This window comes from Phycomyces blakesleeanus (assembly GCF_001638985.1).
Source record: "Phycomyces blakesleeanus NRRL 1555(-) unplaced genomic scaffold PHYBLscaffold_14, whole genome shotgun sequence".
In the NCBI taxonomy this organism is placed as follows: Eukaryota; Fungi; Mucoromycota; class Mucoromycetes; order Mucorales; family Phycomycetaceae; genus Phycomyces; species Phycomyces blakesleeanus.
The window spans coordinates 796187-814058 of NW_017265147.1; the positions used below are offsets into that span (position 1 = coordinate 796187).

The 17872-nt window shown below is 36.4% G+C and overlaps 6 protein-coding genes across 6 annotated transcripts; 4 read left to right on the forward strand and 2 right to left on the reverse strand.

Moving 5' to 3' along the window:
• Positions 1-1151: 1151 nt before the first annotated feature.
• PHYBLDRAFT_170000 (hypothetical protein) lies at positions 1152-3213 on the forward strand (the record flags this gene model as incomplete). The annotated part of the gene is made up of 10 exons (XM_018436225.1): positions 1152-1175; positions 1249-1491; positions 1557-1631; positions 1685-1862; positions 1930-2111; positions 2168-2303; positions 2384-2409; positions 2482-2542; positions 2629-2804; positions 3103-3213. 10 exons carry the CDS (start codon positions 1152-1154, stop codon positions 3211-3213), a joined length of 1212 nt encoding a protein of 403 aa, XP_018290141.1.
• Positions 3214-3948: 735 nt separating this feature from the next.
• PHYBLDRAFT_170001 (hypothetical protein) lies at positions 3949-5979 on the forward strand (the record flags this gene model as incomplete). Its single annotated transcript, XM_018436226.1, has 9 exons — positions 3949-4110; positions 4188-4262; positions 4334-4511; positions 4566-4747; positions 4826-4961; positions 5018-5043; positions 5121-5385; positions 5752-5778; positions 5933-5979. 9 exons carry the CDS (start codon positions 3949-3951, stop codon positions 5977-5979), a joined length of 1098 nt encoding a protein of 365 aa, XP_018290142.1.
• Positions 5980-7807: 1828 nt separating this feature from the next.
• Positions 7808-8788, forward strand: PHYBLDRAFT_79218 (hypothetical protein). Its single transcript, XM_018443442.1, has 3 exons — positions 7808-7998; positions 8064-8163; positions 8230-8788. Exons 1-3 carry the CDS (start codon positions 7812-7814, stop codon positions 8393-8395), a joined length of 453 nt encoding a protein of 150 aa, XP_018290143.1. The 5' UTR covers positions 7808-7811; the 3' UTR covers positions 8396-8788.
• Positions 8789-9341: 553 nt separating this feature from the next.
• Positions 9342-15486, forward strand: PHYBLDRAFT_170003 (hypothetical protein; the record flags this gene model as incomplete). Its single annotated transcript, XM_018436227.1, has 17 exons — positions 9342-9386; positions 9460-9503; positions 9599-9950; positions 10012-10356; positions 10433-11044; positions 11171-11431; positions 11522-11634; positions 11762-12483; positions 12588-13160; positions 13254-13258; positions 13284-13674; positions 13768-13990; positions 14059-14326; positions 14395-14685; positions 14781-15107; positions 15199-15249; positions 15358-15486. The coding sequence occupies 17 exons, from the start codon at positions 9342-9344 to the stop codon at positions 15484-15486; spliced, it is 4752 nt and encodes a 1583-aa protein (XP_018290144.1).
• A 349-nt stretch (positions 15487-15835) lies between these two features.
• COX9 (subunit VIIa of cytochrome c oxidase) lies at positions 15836-16006 on the reverse strand (the record flags this gene model as incomplete). Its single annotated transcript, XM_018439814.1, has 1 exon — positions 15836-16006. The coding sequence occupies one exon, from the start codon at positions 16004-16006 to the stop codon at positions 15836-15838; it is 171 nt and encodes a 56-aa protein (XP_018290145.1).
• An 834-nt stretch (positions 16007-16840) lies between these two features.
• Positions 16841-17756, reverse strand: PHYBLDRAFT_159244 (hypothetical protein; the record flags this gene model as incomplete). Its single annotated transcript, XM_018433949.1, has 2 exons — positions 17680-17756; positions 16841-17659 (listed from the first exon to the last, which is right to left on the reverse strand). A coding segment is annotated over exon 2 (184 nt), but the record flags the coding sequence as incomplete, so codon positions are not given.
• Between the last annotated feature and the right edge of the window lie 116 nt (positions 17757-17872).

The window sequence follows — 17872 nt, forward strand, 5'->3', positions numbered from 1 at the left end:
TAAAGATTATAGATTTAACCAGCTAATATTATTGATGTTAAAGCTATTAATCATAAAAGAAACGTGAGGTGGGAAATGCAAGTGTTTATTGATGATGTAAACCAGCGATTACAAATGATCAATAATTCTTACTAGACCCTGAATTATAAAAACTTGATCTTACCCATATCCATATATATATCCATATATATATATACAGGATTCTTCTGGACTTATATATCCACTAAAATTATGCTTAAACAAATACTACTTAAACGCAAGCTTTGTGGAAATAAGCGGATCGACTTAAAGAGGTACAAATTATTGGAGTATACAATAAATGACTTGTACCTCTTGTGTCGGAAAAAGCGCTGTTTCCGGAATACGTGTGATATTGCGATGTGTAACCCGGTTTTCCGATTGAGATTTTGAGGTTTGAATCCAAAATTCGTGTCCTTAAAACGAACATATCATTGGAGATGGAAGGGTAGATCCTGGCTGTGCTACTTAAAAGCTAATCCATGTTTCAGAAAGAAGTTCTAGTCTTTGTGCGATGAGACATCAGGTTATCCGAATTACTGTAGCTTAGTAGATCATTATACTCTGTGTGCCGAACGGCGATATTATTGTATTGTTCGGAGTGTACGGTGTAATATATATGGCTGGTACTTACTATTGTTTTTTTTATATGAAAGGCTTGGCTTGTAATTTCAGCAGGTACACATCTGATTAGCATCTACCGATCAATTCTTTCTTTGGATCGGACGGTGAGAATAGTGAGACCGCTATGCCTGTTTGTAAATATTCTGTTTCAAATATTTGGTCCTTATGAGATATATGGTATTCGGCGTGATATATTTTCTACTTTGAGATTAACTATGCATATATTTTATATAAATATTTGTCTGTTATATACAAAAATAGTTGATCGGCCTACTTAGCAAAAGGTAAAATATCTCAAGAGAGAGATACCCTGATCTGGGTATAAAATGGAGAGTCGAGTCTCGCCTTGTAGAGTCGGCCTTGTCACGTCCAAGTACAAAAATGGTCGACAGAATCCTATATAAATAAGGAGAGCTCAATAAAGGTTCTGAAATAACACAAAAATAAAAAATAAAAAAATAAGAATATAAACAAGGACAGCACATCTTTGTCCTTTATTCTCTTCAACCATGTTTACCATAACAAGGATATTGGTATTTTTTATAGTCTTTCGTTACCACTGTTACCACTATACACGTCCTCATACTAAAGAATATATATATATAGAAACAACGAGCGCACGCGAACCGATGGATATTACTGTTCTTGGGCATCACGATACTCCAGCTACTTATTTCTATGATTAACCTTATAACCAACACCCGTTTCAGCTCACCGAAAAACCTAGGCCAGACTTTGGCTGCAATCCAACTAGCAGAGGTTCTGAAGCATAGATTACATAGAAATATTATGGAGAGTGCATGGATATTTATGTTCCAGGTCTGGAGGCTATGGGTTGGTTTGGATGGAGTAAGTGATTTATTATTCTAAATATAATAGAATTAATAACATTAATACGTTCCTATCATACATAGATAATAAGAGGAGACAGACCTCCTGTGATTGTCGCTGGAGTATCAACGATATGGACAATCGCTATGAGTGCTATCGTAAGCAATAAGTATAAAATATACCAGTCTTGGTTTGGCTCATTGTATTACAGCAAATAGTCATATCCAGAATGCTGATTAATCATGGAATGAATGAAGTCTATCCTCAACTTGTCATGAGTGGTGTTCTTATTGGCATATCTGCACCTATATTCATTGTGGTAGTAATGCTAGTAAAGAACTCCAGCTGGACGTCTACTCCAGATCTAGGTCCTGATCCCAATATGAAGAGTAAGATACATACATAATATTTTTTTGAGCTTTGGTCTTAATGAGCCTTTTCTTTTTCTTTCAAAAGATATGTACAACTGTATTTCCCGATTCTTGGTTCTCTCCAAGTGCGGTATATTTTTCCAGTTTCTTTTGATGCTTTTCCATGGCGTGTTTATGAAAGATATCGGATTTCAGCCGTGGAACTGGGTACTTTTTATTCCTCTTCCGATACTTAGTCTCGTATTTATGCTGACGGGTCAAAAGGCAGTAAGTAAATTTAGTCCAAGTGTGTTGCAGTAGGATTTATCCTGGAATTTATGTAGATTGCAGCCGAGAGTTCCCCTTTGATGATAATATTTATCCTATATCAAGCATGCTTTCTGGCCTACAATTCTTGTATGATTTGGTGGGGAGAGGGACACATGGTATACAACACATGGATCTTTTTATATACTTACAGTAAGAGTCGTCACCTGTTTTTGAGTAAAAAAATAAAAATAACCAGCACTTGTCTTACACACCCCTTTTAAACTTTATAGGTGGAGTGGCAATGATTCTGTGTTTGGTAAGTAGATTACTGCATTGCATTGTACAATCTAATGGTCAAAACTAAAGTGACATATCAACCTTATTATAGCTTACTCTCTTGACGAGTATCCGATGCCTTGCAAATTTTGGCAAAGGTATCCAGCCTTTTGGTACGTATATGTGTATATAGCCAGTTCTTGGAGAGAGAAAGGGAGCGAGAGAGAATATATATATATACTTACTCTTGGTTCCACAGTCAAAACAGGATTATTCAATGGCAAAAATGCCACGGACCTATCCGATGGAGATGCGGAAATGGCTTTCGCCACCGCGCCAATGACACTTGAAATTAACGAGAAAGAGGAGACTCCAAATAAACACAACAACAACCTCATAGTCAATAGTGTCATTGAGATTACCACCAACAGTCAAGTATAATGCATATGCCGGAATCATATCTATATACTCGCAACCCACAATCCGACCTTCCCTTCCCTTTTGGAGTTCTCCAATCTTATTTATTTATATGCATCTCTTATATTATTTGCAGCTTGTACTTACTACTATATTTCTTGACTATCAAAAAAAAATTAATACGATATATACAATATCTTTTATGGTCTTTTTTATTATATTTTTACTAGGGGCCATACTAAGCTTCCCTAAGTTTCCAAAAAAAAATTGTGTTTTGGATGTTTAAGTAAAATTTGGCCTATAAAGATCCTTCCAGATCAATCGTAGTGTCAAAATTTGGATACAGGCACCGAAAACAAGGTTTGAAAATGGAACCCTTACTTATATATATCGTGTAACAAAGAAAAACCAATATCAGGCTGTCTAGAAAGAAATAAAGAAAAACAAGCGTTCTCTATAAACAAATAATATGTATGAAGGATGTGTTTTACATGCTTTTAGACTATCAGACAGGATACAAAGAAAGCTTTCTAGTATGCATAATCGTCGTTAGGTCCAAAAAGAACACAGCTTTAAATTTACCAGTTCTCTCTTTGTCTTTCATTATTAAATATGAACCATTCAAAGAAAGGCATCTAAGCTCTATTTGATTTCATTCGTACTATACTCTATGTGAATTATGAAATTCAAAACCACTGGGTATACAAAAAAAAATGATCATCATGTAAATGCACAGAACAAAGACAAAGCATCGAACCAGGTCTCATTTATCTATATTTATTAGTATTTCGCATATGCAGACATAAACAAAAATATGTGCCAACTCCAAGTCCAAGTCTAACTTTGAGTATTGAAGCACTGAGAGCAGTGTAGATATTGTATTATAAAGTCAAATCTGATGGAAAATAAAGGATTAAGCATGTAAATTATATTCGGATGATACAGTATTAAAATAAATTAGTTATTTATCAGCACCTCTTTCTCTTTCATGCTTTCTATAAAGAAGAAACTGGTCTGTACCTAGACTATCGACAAAGATTTTCATAATAGCTCATCATACAATTAATGATAATGATAACAGCTTGAAAGAGTACATGAGAATAAATGGGCCAAGTACTTTATTATATTGGCCACTATTCAACTGCTCGTAGCCCTTCCCACCATGATCATCACTCTTGTAATACTTGGCCAGAGCAAGACGAAGTTTGGACTACACCAAGAGATTGGATACAAACATATAATTGCCAAAGAGAATCGTATTATGATCGAGAGCATCTGGTTCTTTTTATACGAAATCTGGAGATTCTGGCTAGCATTTGATGGTGTAATTTATTATTATTACTTCTTCCTCTCTTAATACGGCTTAAAAAACTGCTATATTAAATCTAAAAACATGTATAGGTCCTTCATAGTAACTCTCTGACTGTTTCGGCTTCCTTTATTTCTACGTTGTTTGCAATAGCTTTGGGCAGCATGGTAAATTAGTTTTGGCATTTATAAAATACTCTTTAATAAACTAACTTTATTTTCTTGGTACTGTAATGTAGCAAATAGCAGAGTTTATAAAATTGGATGAAGCCACTAAGCTCGAGATTATTCCTCAAATTGTTATGGTCTTCTCTTTGACCATAATTAGCGCCCCTACTCTATACATTTCATTCAAGCTGTATAGGGATTGTGATTGGATTAAGTACAGAAAGCTAGGGCCAGAAGTTAGGCTACATCGTATGTATAGATATGTATACATCTGGACGTCTATCAAAGCTAATCAATGTATAGACATGTATCATTGGGTTCAGTGCTTTGTTCTTGCTCTTAAAGTAGACATCTTCTTTCAGATTTTTCTCACAGCATATTACACTGTTCTATCCAATCTCGCAGCATATAAGCTATGGATTTTAGTATGTCTATCTGTATTACCTGCCGCGTGCCTTGTATTTATCATAATAGGAAGGAAATCAGTAAGTCAACATAAACATGTCAGCTCTTAATAATAATAGTGATAATAATAAGATCGTGGCTTTTGTGAAACGATATAGATTGCGAACGAGAGTATGTGGCTCATGTCATTATTCATACTATACCAAATTGGTATAATACTCTTGAGTATTGGAGTTTTAGCAGTAGCTATACTTTTATTGAAAGATGATGCATGGTACTTTCTTTATGCCTATGGTAAGACTCTAAATTGGTCTTGGTTTCTTTGACCTGATTTTTATTTTGTTCTATAGTTTCAATGGCGATCTTGATGTGCTTGGTAATATCTGTGATTTGGCTTCGTATTTTATTTTATTTGCGCAACAACTAGACATATTAACTGTTTTGCTTTTACAGATTACAATCTCTTTGTCCATTAGATGCCTGATGAACTTCAACAAAGGACTTTATAAGCATGGTATTTTTTCTATTCCTAATTCGAGTCTAAAAAAGAAAACTAACTCTAAGCACACAGTACAAATTGGGATGTTTGGCAGTAAACAAGATTCAAATCCCCTTGAAAGAAATCAAAATAGCGTCGTAGACCCATCTCTCATAGATACATGCGATGAAGACGACAGTATATCAAGAGAATCAAAGGCAAAGTCAAAGTTTCCGACCGGTAACCAACAAGAAAATATATAGTTTTGAAGTGTCAGAAATTCTCTGCCGAGGTTCTATAAAAGCGTACCCATATACATAAAAGACCGCCACATAAGCTTATAATAATAGTACTAATAACCTATCTGTATCTACTGGTTTCTCTTTAAATTATCCATATATTTTTTAATAAAGATCGAATAATATTATCTATAATTTTTCTTCAAATAAGTATGCCCTTGATAATATGGCTACAGAATTATTCCATTAGAATCGGACGGAATCCGCATCAATGTGTGTGTGTGTGCGTATCACTCTGTACCTGAGACTTGAAACTTGTACTGTACGATCCTTTTTTTAATTCTGATGTTGTATATATATTGTATAGGTATAACAATGAGTTCTTATATCGATGGTGGGTCAGTGAAGGTCTTTTCTTTTCTTAGTCTTATATGTTCAACTTGTTCGAAAGAAAGCAAATATTGGAACCAACAAAATTAGGCTGTGCACCAAGCAGCTTGAGCGTGTCCTTTTTTTTGATAAAATAATTTATTTGAATAATAATATAGAACAAAAAGTTATGTTTGTGACATTCATTAAGACAAATTATGGTTAAGCTATGCATTATTATTTTTCCTTAAACAGTATAATAAATCCCTGGTTAAATAAGTATAGATTAAATAGCTATAATAATAATAATAATAATAAGCCATATAAAGAAAGTATATGTTGTTATATTGGTACTTCTTGTAAATTAACCAATAAATAAATAATGGTGAATATCTACATTGCTTTGGACTGTATTGTATAGGTATGGCTTTATATATGAGCGTGTGTATTAACAAAATAAAGAGAGAGAAAGGCTATTGTTTAATATAATATAGTTTAATGTAGTGTATAGTGTTTGTGGCTGTGGCTGTGGCTGTGGCTGTGAAAAATAGGTGAAATGCTTAATCAAAAGTTAAATGTCGTGCAGATAAAGTAATAAGTTGATTTCCATTAAAGACTTTCTGTTTTTCACTTGAAAAAGAAAATGATAGTAATTACTTGTCATCAGTATATTCATAAACTCTACTAAACATGGAAACATTGCTCAAATTATACATTCCATTTTGGTAAAATACAGAGCTTAAAACCCTATTTTTACCTTGACCTCATAATTTTGCACTGGCGTGATTGGACTCATTTACAGACAGCCTCCGCTATAAATGTGTACAGCTCAATATAAATTCTTGGATTAGATTCAACATTGACCACCAAGACAAAAAGTACTATTGTGCACATTGATTGGGTTGAATACTGGCTATGCTCTTGTACACACACTAATGAAGAAAATATACAGAGAAGCTTCTGAAGAGGTTACAGTAGTTGAGTCACAAAATATAATCAATTTCATGAACTTGAGATTTGAACTCATAAATACTGGTCAATAAAAGAAGATAAAGAGCAATATTTCCATATGTCTTGTTGTCAATTAAACCAAAACCAAGATAACAATCGATAGAGACCTTATTGCTTTCCATCTGGCTTTATGACTTCTTTCTTTCTATTTCAAGATATATCGGCGCCCATACGGATACACCTAATATGTACATATATATAAATACATACATTGGCAAATGGCTTATGTTCATTGGAGGAATGAATCATTTACTCTTATTGTGGCAAATGGTATTAGCAATACTAGCCTAATTGATCAATCGATAGGGACCCTTCTTTTGAGCATGTATATATGTGTGTACCTAGAGTGTAAAGCTATATATATATAGTCTAGTAAAGCTATTAGTAGTACACAGATAAAAATCAACTCTACAGATCGTAATGTGATGGTTTTGGTCTCCTTAGTTATTTAAGTATGGTATATTAAGGTAATTAAGTCATTTATAAGCTTCATTTGCTGTGTTTTCTATATTGAAGGTATTTTTTTTTTTACAATTTAAAGCTCGTTTTTTTAAAGAAAATTATTCATGTATTTATGTATCTATCTATATTTGTATATGGATTTGTATATGTATATGTATTCATAGATGCATATTGAGTCTGAGTACGTTTTATATCCTATTATTTGGCACACATCAATGGCCTGTGGTAATTTATAGATCAATATACAGACATAAAAGAGGAATTAATATAGATATATAATATATAAACATAGAGAGAGAGAAAAGACAGACAGACCGAGAAAATGAATGTTAAAGGACTGATCTTGCCCTAATAAACCAAAAATGGTACATTGGCCAATGGCTCTGTGTAATGTAGCAACCATGAGTTTTAATTGAGAAAAGAATTGAAGGAAAATGGCTTCAAAAAAAATAAACCATAGAAAATAAATAAAAAGATATTTTTGGAAAAGCATTCAATTTGGTTTGTGTAGCCAATCGTATATATCCATCCTATATTTTCATTTCTCATTCCCTTTGCTCTTCTTTTCCTTCAATCTATCCTAGAATGTTTGCCTTACGATCCTCATTCTTCCTCCTCAGCGCCATTGTTTTGGTTGCCTTTATCCAGACCGCCTGCGCAAGTGTCTTCTCTCAGCTTCAATACATCAAAATCGTATCACCAACCAGTGGACAGGATGTCAAAGCTGGTGAAAGTCTCGTTGTTAAATATGTGATGCAGCCTCTTGTCCTTGGTAAGTAGCAACATTAAACACACACACACACATATATATATACTTATACTTATATAATTCTTTAGATGGAGTATCTTCAGGAAAGGCTCTTAGCTTGAATATCAGTCTCCACAGCAGAACCGGAAACCAGAAACAACAGAAGCTTGCCATTGTTCACAACTCTTGGTACGTAAAGCATTCATGGAAATACATCAAAGCTCTTTTTAATAACTTCCTTATCTATTTCTCTAGTCCCGTAACCGCACAGACTAACAAATATGTCACTCACACCAAGACATGGTCTGTTCCTGCCAACCTCAAGCCCGGATCTTACGCTATTGACTTTGAAGAACTTGTTCAGTTCCGTCGTAGTCAGGTCACTGCCACCGAGACAGTCAAGATCAACATTGTCGATTAAATATATAAATCCTTTTTTATTTTATTTTTATTAAATGTACATCTTTTTTTTCCCGCTCTTTTGGCAACCTATTCTGAAAAGTAGAAGGCAAAAGGAAATCAATACGATACAATAGAAGAAGTAACAATTCCATTCATCATTCATATCTTTAGAATCCTATCGGCACTTTTTGCACTAATCTACACTTCTTCTTTTTCTTTTTGGAAAGTGTATATTATATCTGTAAGCCGATCATGTTCAAATAAACAGGCCACACAAACGCTAAAACTGTCTCGTATATCAAAAAGAGAGATAGAAAACAAGGGCAAAAAATAATTGGTGTATAAAAGCCAAAAATAAAATTAATGTACTTATAAATCTGAAGTATAAAAATACCACATACATCTTTGAACCAACGGTCTTGTGTACCAATATAGACAGAAACTTCACGATATTCATATAGGCAAGAAGCCAAATAAAGCCTGCAGTTAAAACGGCGACTGATTCGCTACCTTCCATTAAAAAAAAAGTAACAATAATGAACATCTTGAAATTGACTTGGTGATAGAACCACAAATTTATTACACTTAATAAAATACACCATCAAATTAACGTTTTTAATTTGAAAGAACACTACTTCACATTAGTACTTTCAAAAACCTATATTGTTTTAAAGGCACACACACACACACACACACATATATATATATATATATTGTCTGTGTGTATGTGTGTGTCCAATTTTTTATTTTTTTATTTTTGCGTTAATGCGGTTGTTCCCGATACCGCTCCCGTTTGATATCTGTTACAGGCAAGTAACTCCCTTTTTGGGTGTAAAGGCCTGTCGCTTGCTACACTGCGTCACATGTTGACGTTGCTTCGAGGGATACAAACCTTGAACTCGTGTCTCTCTAAAATTCGACATTCTGGAGTTCACAGCTGAAACACATCGTTGTAAGCTCCATTAATGAACTTTGCGTTGCCATTCTGCGGGTGTGCGGAACCACCAGAGGTAAATGAACCCTGACAATGACTCGATCAACAGCGACGATCCCCAAAGGTCTCATAATCAAATATTCAAATAGATTGGATCTCTGTCTCTGGAATTCGATTCCTGCACACGAGAGACGTGAGTGATCTGTCTTGTAGACAAGTAAAAAAAAACTTTCCTATCCGAGAAAAAGAAAATGCTCATCGACTAATGCCAAAATTTCTTTTCAATAGTCTTCTCGATGCTGCCTTACCACTTGCATTCCTTATTGTTTCACTTGGAGTCAATAGTCTTCGCCGCTACCGTACCTGGAGAACAGGCGCATTGCGATTGACAGGCGATGCTGACACTTTGCGACTTCCTACCACAAAACAAGCAGCCCTCTTGCGTCAGAGCCTTATTCTTCTCGTCCTAGTTCTGCTTGAGATAAGCACTTGGGCATTCATATTCGCATGGCGTTTAGAGAGTGCCATTCTCGATCGTGACAACCCAAAACACGCAACTGAACTGACCTCTGCTTTGACTGAAAGATGTGGCACTCCACCCTACCAAGTTCTTGATCCTATTTTGGCCCTGATTCCTCGGGTAAATTCGCTTTCATGAGCATTTACTGAGTGTTGCGTGCTGATATTCTGGATTGTTCAAGATATATATCCTCATTCTTGTGATCAGATCATTTACTACGCCCGCAGACCCCGTCGCCCCATCCAAGTTCACGCTTTATAACCCGCATTTTCTAACGTTTTATTCGTTTGCCCTGATTTCAGCTATTGTACGCATATTTGCACATTTTGGCACTCTTCTGAACAGTAGAGATGGTGTACCATCAGGTGTTGAAAAAGGATTTTCTTTGGTCGACTGTTTTATCTGTTTGGCAATATGGTTGGTGAGTGCTACCACACCAAGCGAACTGGATCAAGGAGAGCTGCTCGACTTTGATGACGATGACGATGGCGTAATGGTACTCAATGATGGCCGGGTGGTTCGAAATGTAAGAAGTGTGGTCAGCTAGCGAATCCTTAGTAGAAAAAACTTAATTCAAACTACTTTGTGTGTGTGGGTTGTAGGGACGTATACTGAGCTTCGAAGCAACTGCATCCCCTTTGTCGTTTATGACCTTTGGTTGGATAAACAGTCTCTTACACAAAGCATACAAAAAACCCTTGACGGCTGATCAACTCTGGGCCTTGCCACTCAGGCAGAGAGCCCAGGAAAACTTTAGACAATTCAAGCAGACAATAAACAGCAGCCTTGTCAGACGTATTTATGAAGCCAACAAGACAATAATCCTTGTTCAATTTGTAACTGCCATTGCCGCCGTATTCTTCCATTATGCCAACCCTTTTTTCTTACGCAAACTATTGAACTATATACAAGACTCAAAAAACCAACCGAGTGATATTGGGTATCTTTACTGCCTGGCCATCTTTGTCTGCAGCATCATCAGTACCCTGGTGGCTTCTCAGACACTTTTGTGGGGTAGAAGATGGCATGTGTCGATGACTAACATGCTGAATTCGGAAATCTACGAACACACTCTTCAGTTAAACCACCCAAAAGAAACCACAGTCAATAAAAGTGAAAGTGAGGAGGATGCAGAGAATGCTCTGCCAAACAAATTGGCGAGTTTGATGAGTCGTGACACCGAGCGGCTAGCCGAACTTGCTTCGTATCTCCATGTAAGCCATGTCAAAATATATATATTTACTTTCATCGTACTTGAAACGTTCTAATAACAAAAGAGGGTTTCTTTATTTATTGTACAAACAAACAAACGCATACACACATATACACACACAAATTAGATATTTTATACATGTCCGTTAGAGATTGGTGTTGGTGTCATATTCTTGTACCAAGTTCTCGGAAACTCGTTCCTGGCCGGCCTTGTTGTTATGGCAGTTACCCTTCCGTCAACCCATTTTATAAGTCAGCGATTAATTCATGTTCAAAAGCAACTAGAGGAAGCAAAAACATGGCGTACTCGATTATTAAAAGAGTTATTTGAAGGCATCAAGACAACTAAGTTTCTTGCATGGGAACACAAGTGGGAGCATGTTATTGCTGTAAGAGCTGATACGATACGCCCATACACATAGACATTCCCGAGAATTCTATCCAAATAGACTGATTGCTTTTTTTTCTGGTCTATCTAGGCTGCTCGTGACGATGAACTCGTCAAATTGATCAAGTTATATACCCAGAACACAATTCTTGGTCTCATCTGGTTCGCAACCCCTGTTCTTGTTACTACAATTTCATTTGCATGGTATACTTTAATTGAGAAAAATACACTTGATGCCAGGCAAGTCAATAGGGGTTACACGGTTAGCACAACAATATTAATACCAATACTAATAACTTTTTTTAATAATAATAAAAAACTAAAACAATAGTACGGCGTTTGTAAGTATTGTGCTCTTTGGAATGCTTCGGGAGCCACTTAATGTCATGCCTCAGGCCTTTATGGCCTACAATGACGCAAAGGTCAGCTTGGAGCATATCAACAGTTTCTTAAACTCGGGAGAGAAGCGCTATTCTGATTCCGATTCTAGCACACCATATGAAGCCATGAACTATTCCTACACTGAACATGTACAGACCGGATTTGATGAAGGCAGCTTTCAATGGCTCCCAAAATCAGAACCCTCGGTCCGTCGCCCTTATGTTCGCGACAAAGCAACCCTTAGTCCAAACTCAAGTGATGGACACCTCTCATCGTTTCGTCTCACTGTTCCAGAAATCGATTTTCCGGTTGGTTCAATCTCGGTTATTACCGGCCCAAGAAAAAGTGGGAAGTCAAGCATGATATCTGCCTTGTTAGGAGAGATGAAAGGAGTGTCAGGAAGTAGTCATATCCCCTCACGGTTCTTAACTATGCGCACCAATCTGATCAGGGATCAAAAGTATAGAGCACTCTATGTTTTCAGAGTTGCCTATGTTGCCCAAATTCCGTGGATCGAAAGTGGAACAATTCGTGAAAATATCTTATTCTCAGATCCGTGGGATGACAGCCGTTACCGCGCTGTACTTTACCAATGCGACCTCTTGAGAGATCTATCATTACTGGAAAATGGCGACTTGACCCAAATTGGAGAGCGTGGAATGGCATTGACGGGTAAGAAAAGACAATAGAGTCCCCTAATGGGGTCAAGAGTATGTATATATTTATACAGTAGGATTAATCATTTTTCATGTGTGTGTGTATATCCATTTTGTCAGAATCTCAGAAACACAAGATTTCGCTTGCACGGGCAGTGTATTCAAGGGCGAAGACTGTACTTATTGATGATCTGTTTGCTTTACTCGAAACACCCACCGTAAACTTCTTGTTTGACAAATGCATTTCTGGAGACTTGATGCAAGGTCGTACGGTGATAATTACTGCCACAGAATTAGGACAGTGGGCATGTAATGCCCAGCTTTTAGTTTGTTTGGACTCTGGGAACGTTTCACAAATCGAACGAGAATGCGATGCCATTAGTACCTGGGTGTTTACCCACCAAGCACGTAGAGATAGCTCGACAGCCGTGGTTGCAAGTGATGATCGTATCGAAGCATTATTTGAAACCGACAATGTCTACACCGACGATGACTTTTTTGATGAGGCATCGGTACTACGGGAATCTATCGCTGCTCCCGAAGATATCACAATAGAGAACACAAAGGCAAGAAAGTATGCCTACGCCACATATTTTTCTGCGTGTGGTGGGTGGCAATTTTGGATGTCAGCAATCATGTTTACTGTTCTAGCCCGAGTGTCCAGTATATCCGAAAGTTATTGGCTAAAGGAAGGTAACATGGGCAGCACTTTCCACTTGTGGAGAGAATAAAAGAACATCTGGCTTATGTTAAATCAATTTGTGTGTGTGTGTGTAAAACTTACAGATGTGGTCCGTTGCGTACACTTCTCCACAGCCGATTTTCATTCCAACTCCAACCCAGCCTGAGAAAGAAATACCTGATGAGAATGTTATCAATCACTATGTAATAATTTACCTTGGGCTTTCGATGGTGACGGTGGCGTTCAACTTTAGTCGTACAGTTGTACAATATCGTGGTTCTCTCCAGGCTTCAAATCGAATCTTCCTCCGACTGCTTCAGGCTGTCTGTCATGCACCCCTTCAATTCTTTGATAACACTCTTCAAAGCGACATTATGAATAGGTTCAGCAAAGACATGGAAACAGTTGATTCAAGTATTGGCTGGCATGTCAATTTCTTGCTACAAACTCTGTTTGGGATTATTGGGGTGGTTATTGCCATTGGATTTATTTTACCTGAAGTATATATAGTCAGCTTTTTCGCAGGTATAAATGTATATATGTATATATTTGCACTACATTTTAACAAACCTACACACGCAGCTCGGTCTAATACAAGAATATGATTCGTGTTTGCAGCTCTTTTATATTTATACATTGGCATGATATACATACGCGCATCTGGTGAGCTCAAGAAACTCAATACCGACACCAGGCCGGCCATTGTTTGCTTGTATGCAGACACTTTAGCCGGACTCTCTACTATTCGTGCTTATAGAGAGCAGAGAGGAATGATGAGAAAGATGTTTCAACGCCTGGATGAAAATATGCGGCCATTCTACACGCTCTGGACAACAAACCGGTAAGCCGGGAATAAGAAATAGAAGAAGAAAATAAGGGAAAGAAACCATGAGCCTAATATACGTACAGCTGGTTATTTGTGCGTGTAGAAGTACTGGGTGCATTGATCTCCCTTTTTATCAGTGTTCTTTTGATCTACAAGCGAGATACAGTTGATGCTGGTTCTGCTGGTATTGCATTGACCTTTGCCACAAGTTTATTGGAGTATGTTTATTGGTTGATGCGACAATCTACGACTGTCGATATGCACTTTGAGGCAGTCGAGAGAATCAATGAGTATCTGGACATGCCCCAAGAACCACCAGGTGTGGTTGAAGGATCTCGGCCTCCGGCAGCTGTAAGTAAACAACTATTATTATACAAAAACAGAGAACACAAACGCTAATCGGTTGTTGTATTGTGTAGTGGCCTGCTACTGCTGCTATTAATGTGAGAGACTTGATGGTGAGTTATGGAGGCGAAGAAGACCCAATCTTGCGCCATGTCTCGTTCAACATCCTTTCGGGTGAGAAAGTTGCCTTGGTTGGAAGAGCTGGAGCAGAAAAGAATGTGTTGGTTTCTTGTATATTTCGATTTGTGGACCCACTACGAGGATCTATCAAAATCGACGGCGTCAATATTGCGTGGATTGGTGTAAAGGATCTACGATCTCGGATCACTTTTATTGCAAAGGACGGGTGGCTCTTGAGCGGAACAGTTAGTATCTTTGCTTTTCTTTTTATATGTATTTAAAATGTTGGATAGTAAAGATATTGAGTAACCCTTTCTTTTTTTTTTATAAAAAAAACAAGGTTCGTAGCAATCTTGATCCTTTTGGGGAATATGATGACTATGAACTCTGGCAAGCCCTATACCGTGTCCACCTCGCTGTTTCGCCTATATCTGAAGAGGACGTACAGAACTATGTACACTCGGCTACAACATCTACTATATATGATCTTGATATGGATCTGGGTAAAGATGGAATGGCTCTGAGCGTAGGAAACAGGCAATTGTTATGCGTTGCGCGAGCTTTGTTGCGTGATTGCACAAGATTAGTCGTCCTTGAGGAGGCACAGTTGACGTTGGAGACGCAAGAGAAAATGCAACGTGTGATTGAAGAAGAGTTTGAAGATTCGGTAATTACAAAAAAAAGATATTAAGATATACTATAGTGTGCACCTAAATCAAATTAATCGTCGGATTTTTTTTAAAAAAAAAAACACATAGACACTATTAGTGATTCCTTATTCGCTTCAAAGTGTGTTACGCTATGATAGGGTATGTTTGATTTCAATTAATGTATATAATTCTATTAGATGGGGTTTTTTCCCTTTTGCATATTAATTATTTGGTATTAATAATGTACGCGATTGATTTTATGTTTAGGCCATGGTGTTTGACCAGGGAGATCTTGTTGAATACGATAACCCAGCTGATTTATTAAAGAGAGAAGATGGATTGCTTCATTCTCTCTTTGAGCGTGCAGGCATACTAGAGGCTCACATCACAGAATAAAACTAAGTAACTAACTAAATAACTGCAGTTTCCATCACTATATATTCTTTTATATTATATTATTAGCACTTATGTATCACTACCAAATTTTGTCAGATAATAAAACAAATAAATAAATAAATAAAAAGGTTCAATGATTTCGTATTGCGTCGGCGTGGAAGGACAGAATGTGGGAATGGTTTTGGCCAATCTACATTTTGGTTTGGTTTGGTTTGGTTTGTTTGTTTGTTTTTATTACAACTCGTTTCTTATAAAAGCTCTAACGTCAAAATCCTTTTGGCAGAGTGTCATAATCTCGGGTTATTCGATAGACTATTCGTTGGAGCAAGTTTGTCTAATGAGGGCAGATTTACTGGCGCTTGGAAGCCTCGAGCTTGGCGTAGTAAGCATCGCGAACCTGGACATTAGGGACGTGGTAAAGGTTCCACCAGGCAGCACCACCAACGGCACCGAGAACGAGGGAGATGCTAATATCCTTGATGATCTGCTTGCGGTACTTGCCGGTGATAGGAGCAATCATTCTGTACTTGTAGTTTTGGGAGTGGGGAGAGTTGAAAGCGAAGTAAACAAAAAATTGAGAGCGGGTATTAGAAAACTTGATTACCCAGGTGCGAAGGGTAAGGTTTAGGTTGACGTAACAAAAAGTAAAGTAACATTTGGTACCCCGATGAATTATTTTATTTTATTTTATTTTAAGCTGGATAGATCTCCAGTCATTTTCTCCCTCCTCTCTACCTATCTGTCTGTCTGTCTGTTTATCTCTGGCTTCCTTTTGTATATATCTATATACATATATTGGATAAATTCATGCTAGGATTTCTTCAGCTCGAAATGTAAAGAAAAGATGACAGGAAAATTACAGATTTAATGGTTGATTTGGGCTTAAAATTTCTAGTTTGAGATTTTTGATATGTTTTCACTCTCAAAATATAACCCACAAAAATAGCACAATAGACATCCAATAATACCAAATATCGGTCAAAAAGAGTGGTCTTCAGTATTGAAAAAATATATATTCATAAATGATCAAAAACTGTCAAAAGTTTATATAATATACTTTAGTTTCTCCTTATCCTTCTCTTTTGTAACAACCTTAGAGATACAAGATCGGTTGTATTGAAAAGACAAGTGAAAATCATTAAGAAAAGAATCTTGCCCGTATTATATGTTTTATATATATAATTATTTATGGGTATACCCTATAGAAAAAAAAATAGGCGATTTTAGTGAATTGTTGCAAGTTTTCCGGGGTTTAAAGCGTCTTGTAGTTGAGTTTTAATTGAGCACCAGTTTCTCTCTCGCTCTCTTTTATATTCTACTTTTTTTTTACCCCACCATGTTTTTTGCAGTCAAAGCAAAACATCTTTTTCTTAGCTTTTTCAACCCATTACAAAACTAAATACCAAGTTATTCAAATCTAATGGCTTACCAGCGGTAGCTTGGGTGGGTCCTAAGCGGTAACCAGGACGGAATTTTATCATCTTCTTTGAATTCTGGTCAGTCTTTGTCTCAAACGACGACCCTCCTGGAGATCTTCTTCTGCTTGTCTTCTGATACGTCCAATCCGAATGACGCGGGTGAACCTTACAGGTATAGTCTCATCATATCTCAGATTGTTAAGTATATGTCGGAAGTTCAGGACAGCAGCAAGATCCCGATTCCACAAACGATGCATAACCTCTGACCCGTCCATGTTCTCCAAACAATTTAGATTGGTACATCTAAAAAAGGACTTGTTTTTATTTTTTCACAAGGTCTAGAATTATTAAATGTCTTTAAAAAGAACACACTTAATAACTATGAAGACTAGTATTAATAAAATAGGAATCAGCAAAGTTGACAAAAGAAAGTAGCTTGAGAAGAATTGACAGAAAAATATCTACATCATGTACAGTTTGGTTGTCAAGATTGCTCGCATGCTCATTAGAAATCTCGGTAGATTTAGAGAATCGCAGGGAATCTGTCTTCTTGTTTTTCAAAAGTAGGAATCAAACATGACAATGTTAACACAAAGTAGGTTTATACTCTTTGATAAAAAGAATCAATTAAGCAATATACATACCTTCATCAATATCATAGTACTTAGAGAATAGCCTTTTTTTATATAAAAAATGTAAAAAGTATTACATAAAAATAGATATATGTATATCATTTAGTAACTTTATAGCTTAAACTGTTACTAAATATCATAAAAAATAGTACTTCTTCTTTCCATACTTTATATTTAACTTGTATTATTTTGATCAATAAAAACTATAAAATTCAAATATAAAACCGTGTATTTGTTGAACCAATTATAAGAATAGAGATATCTAAAAAAAGGTATAGATTTGTCATATTTAGAATATTTGATTGGATTATATGTGAAAATGATCTGAAATCTAAC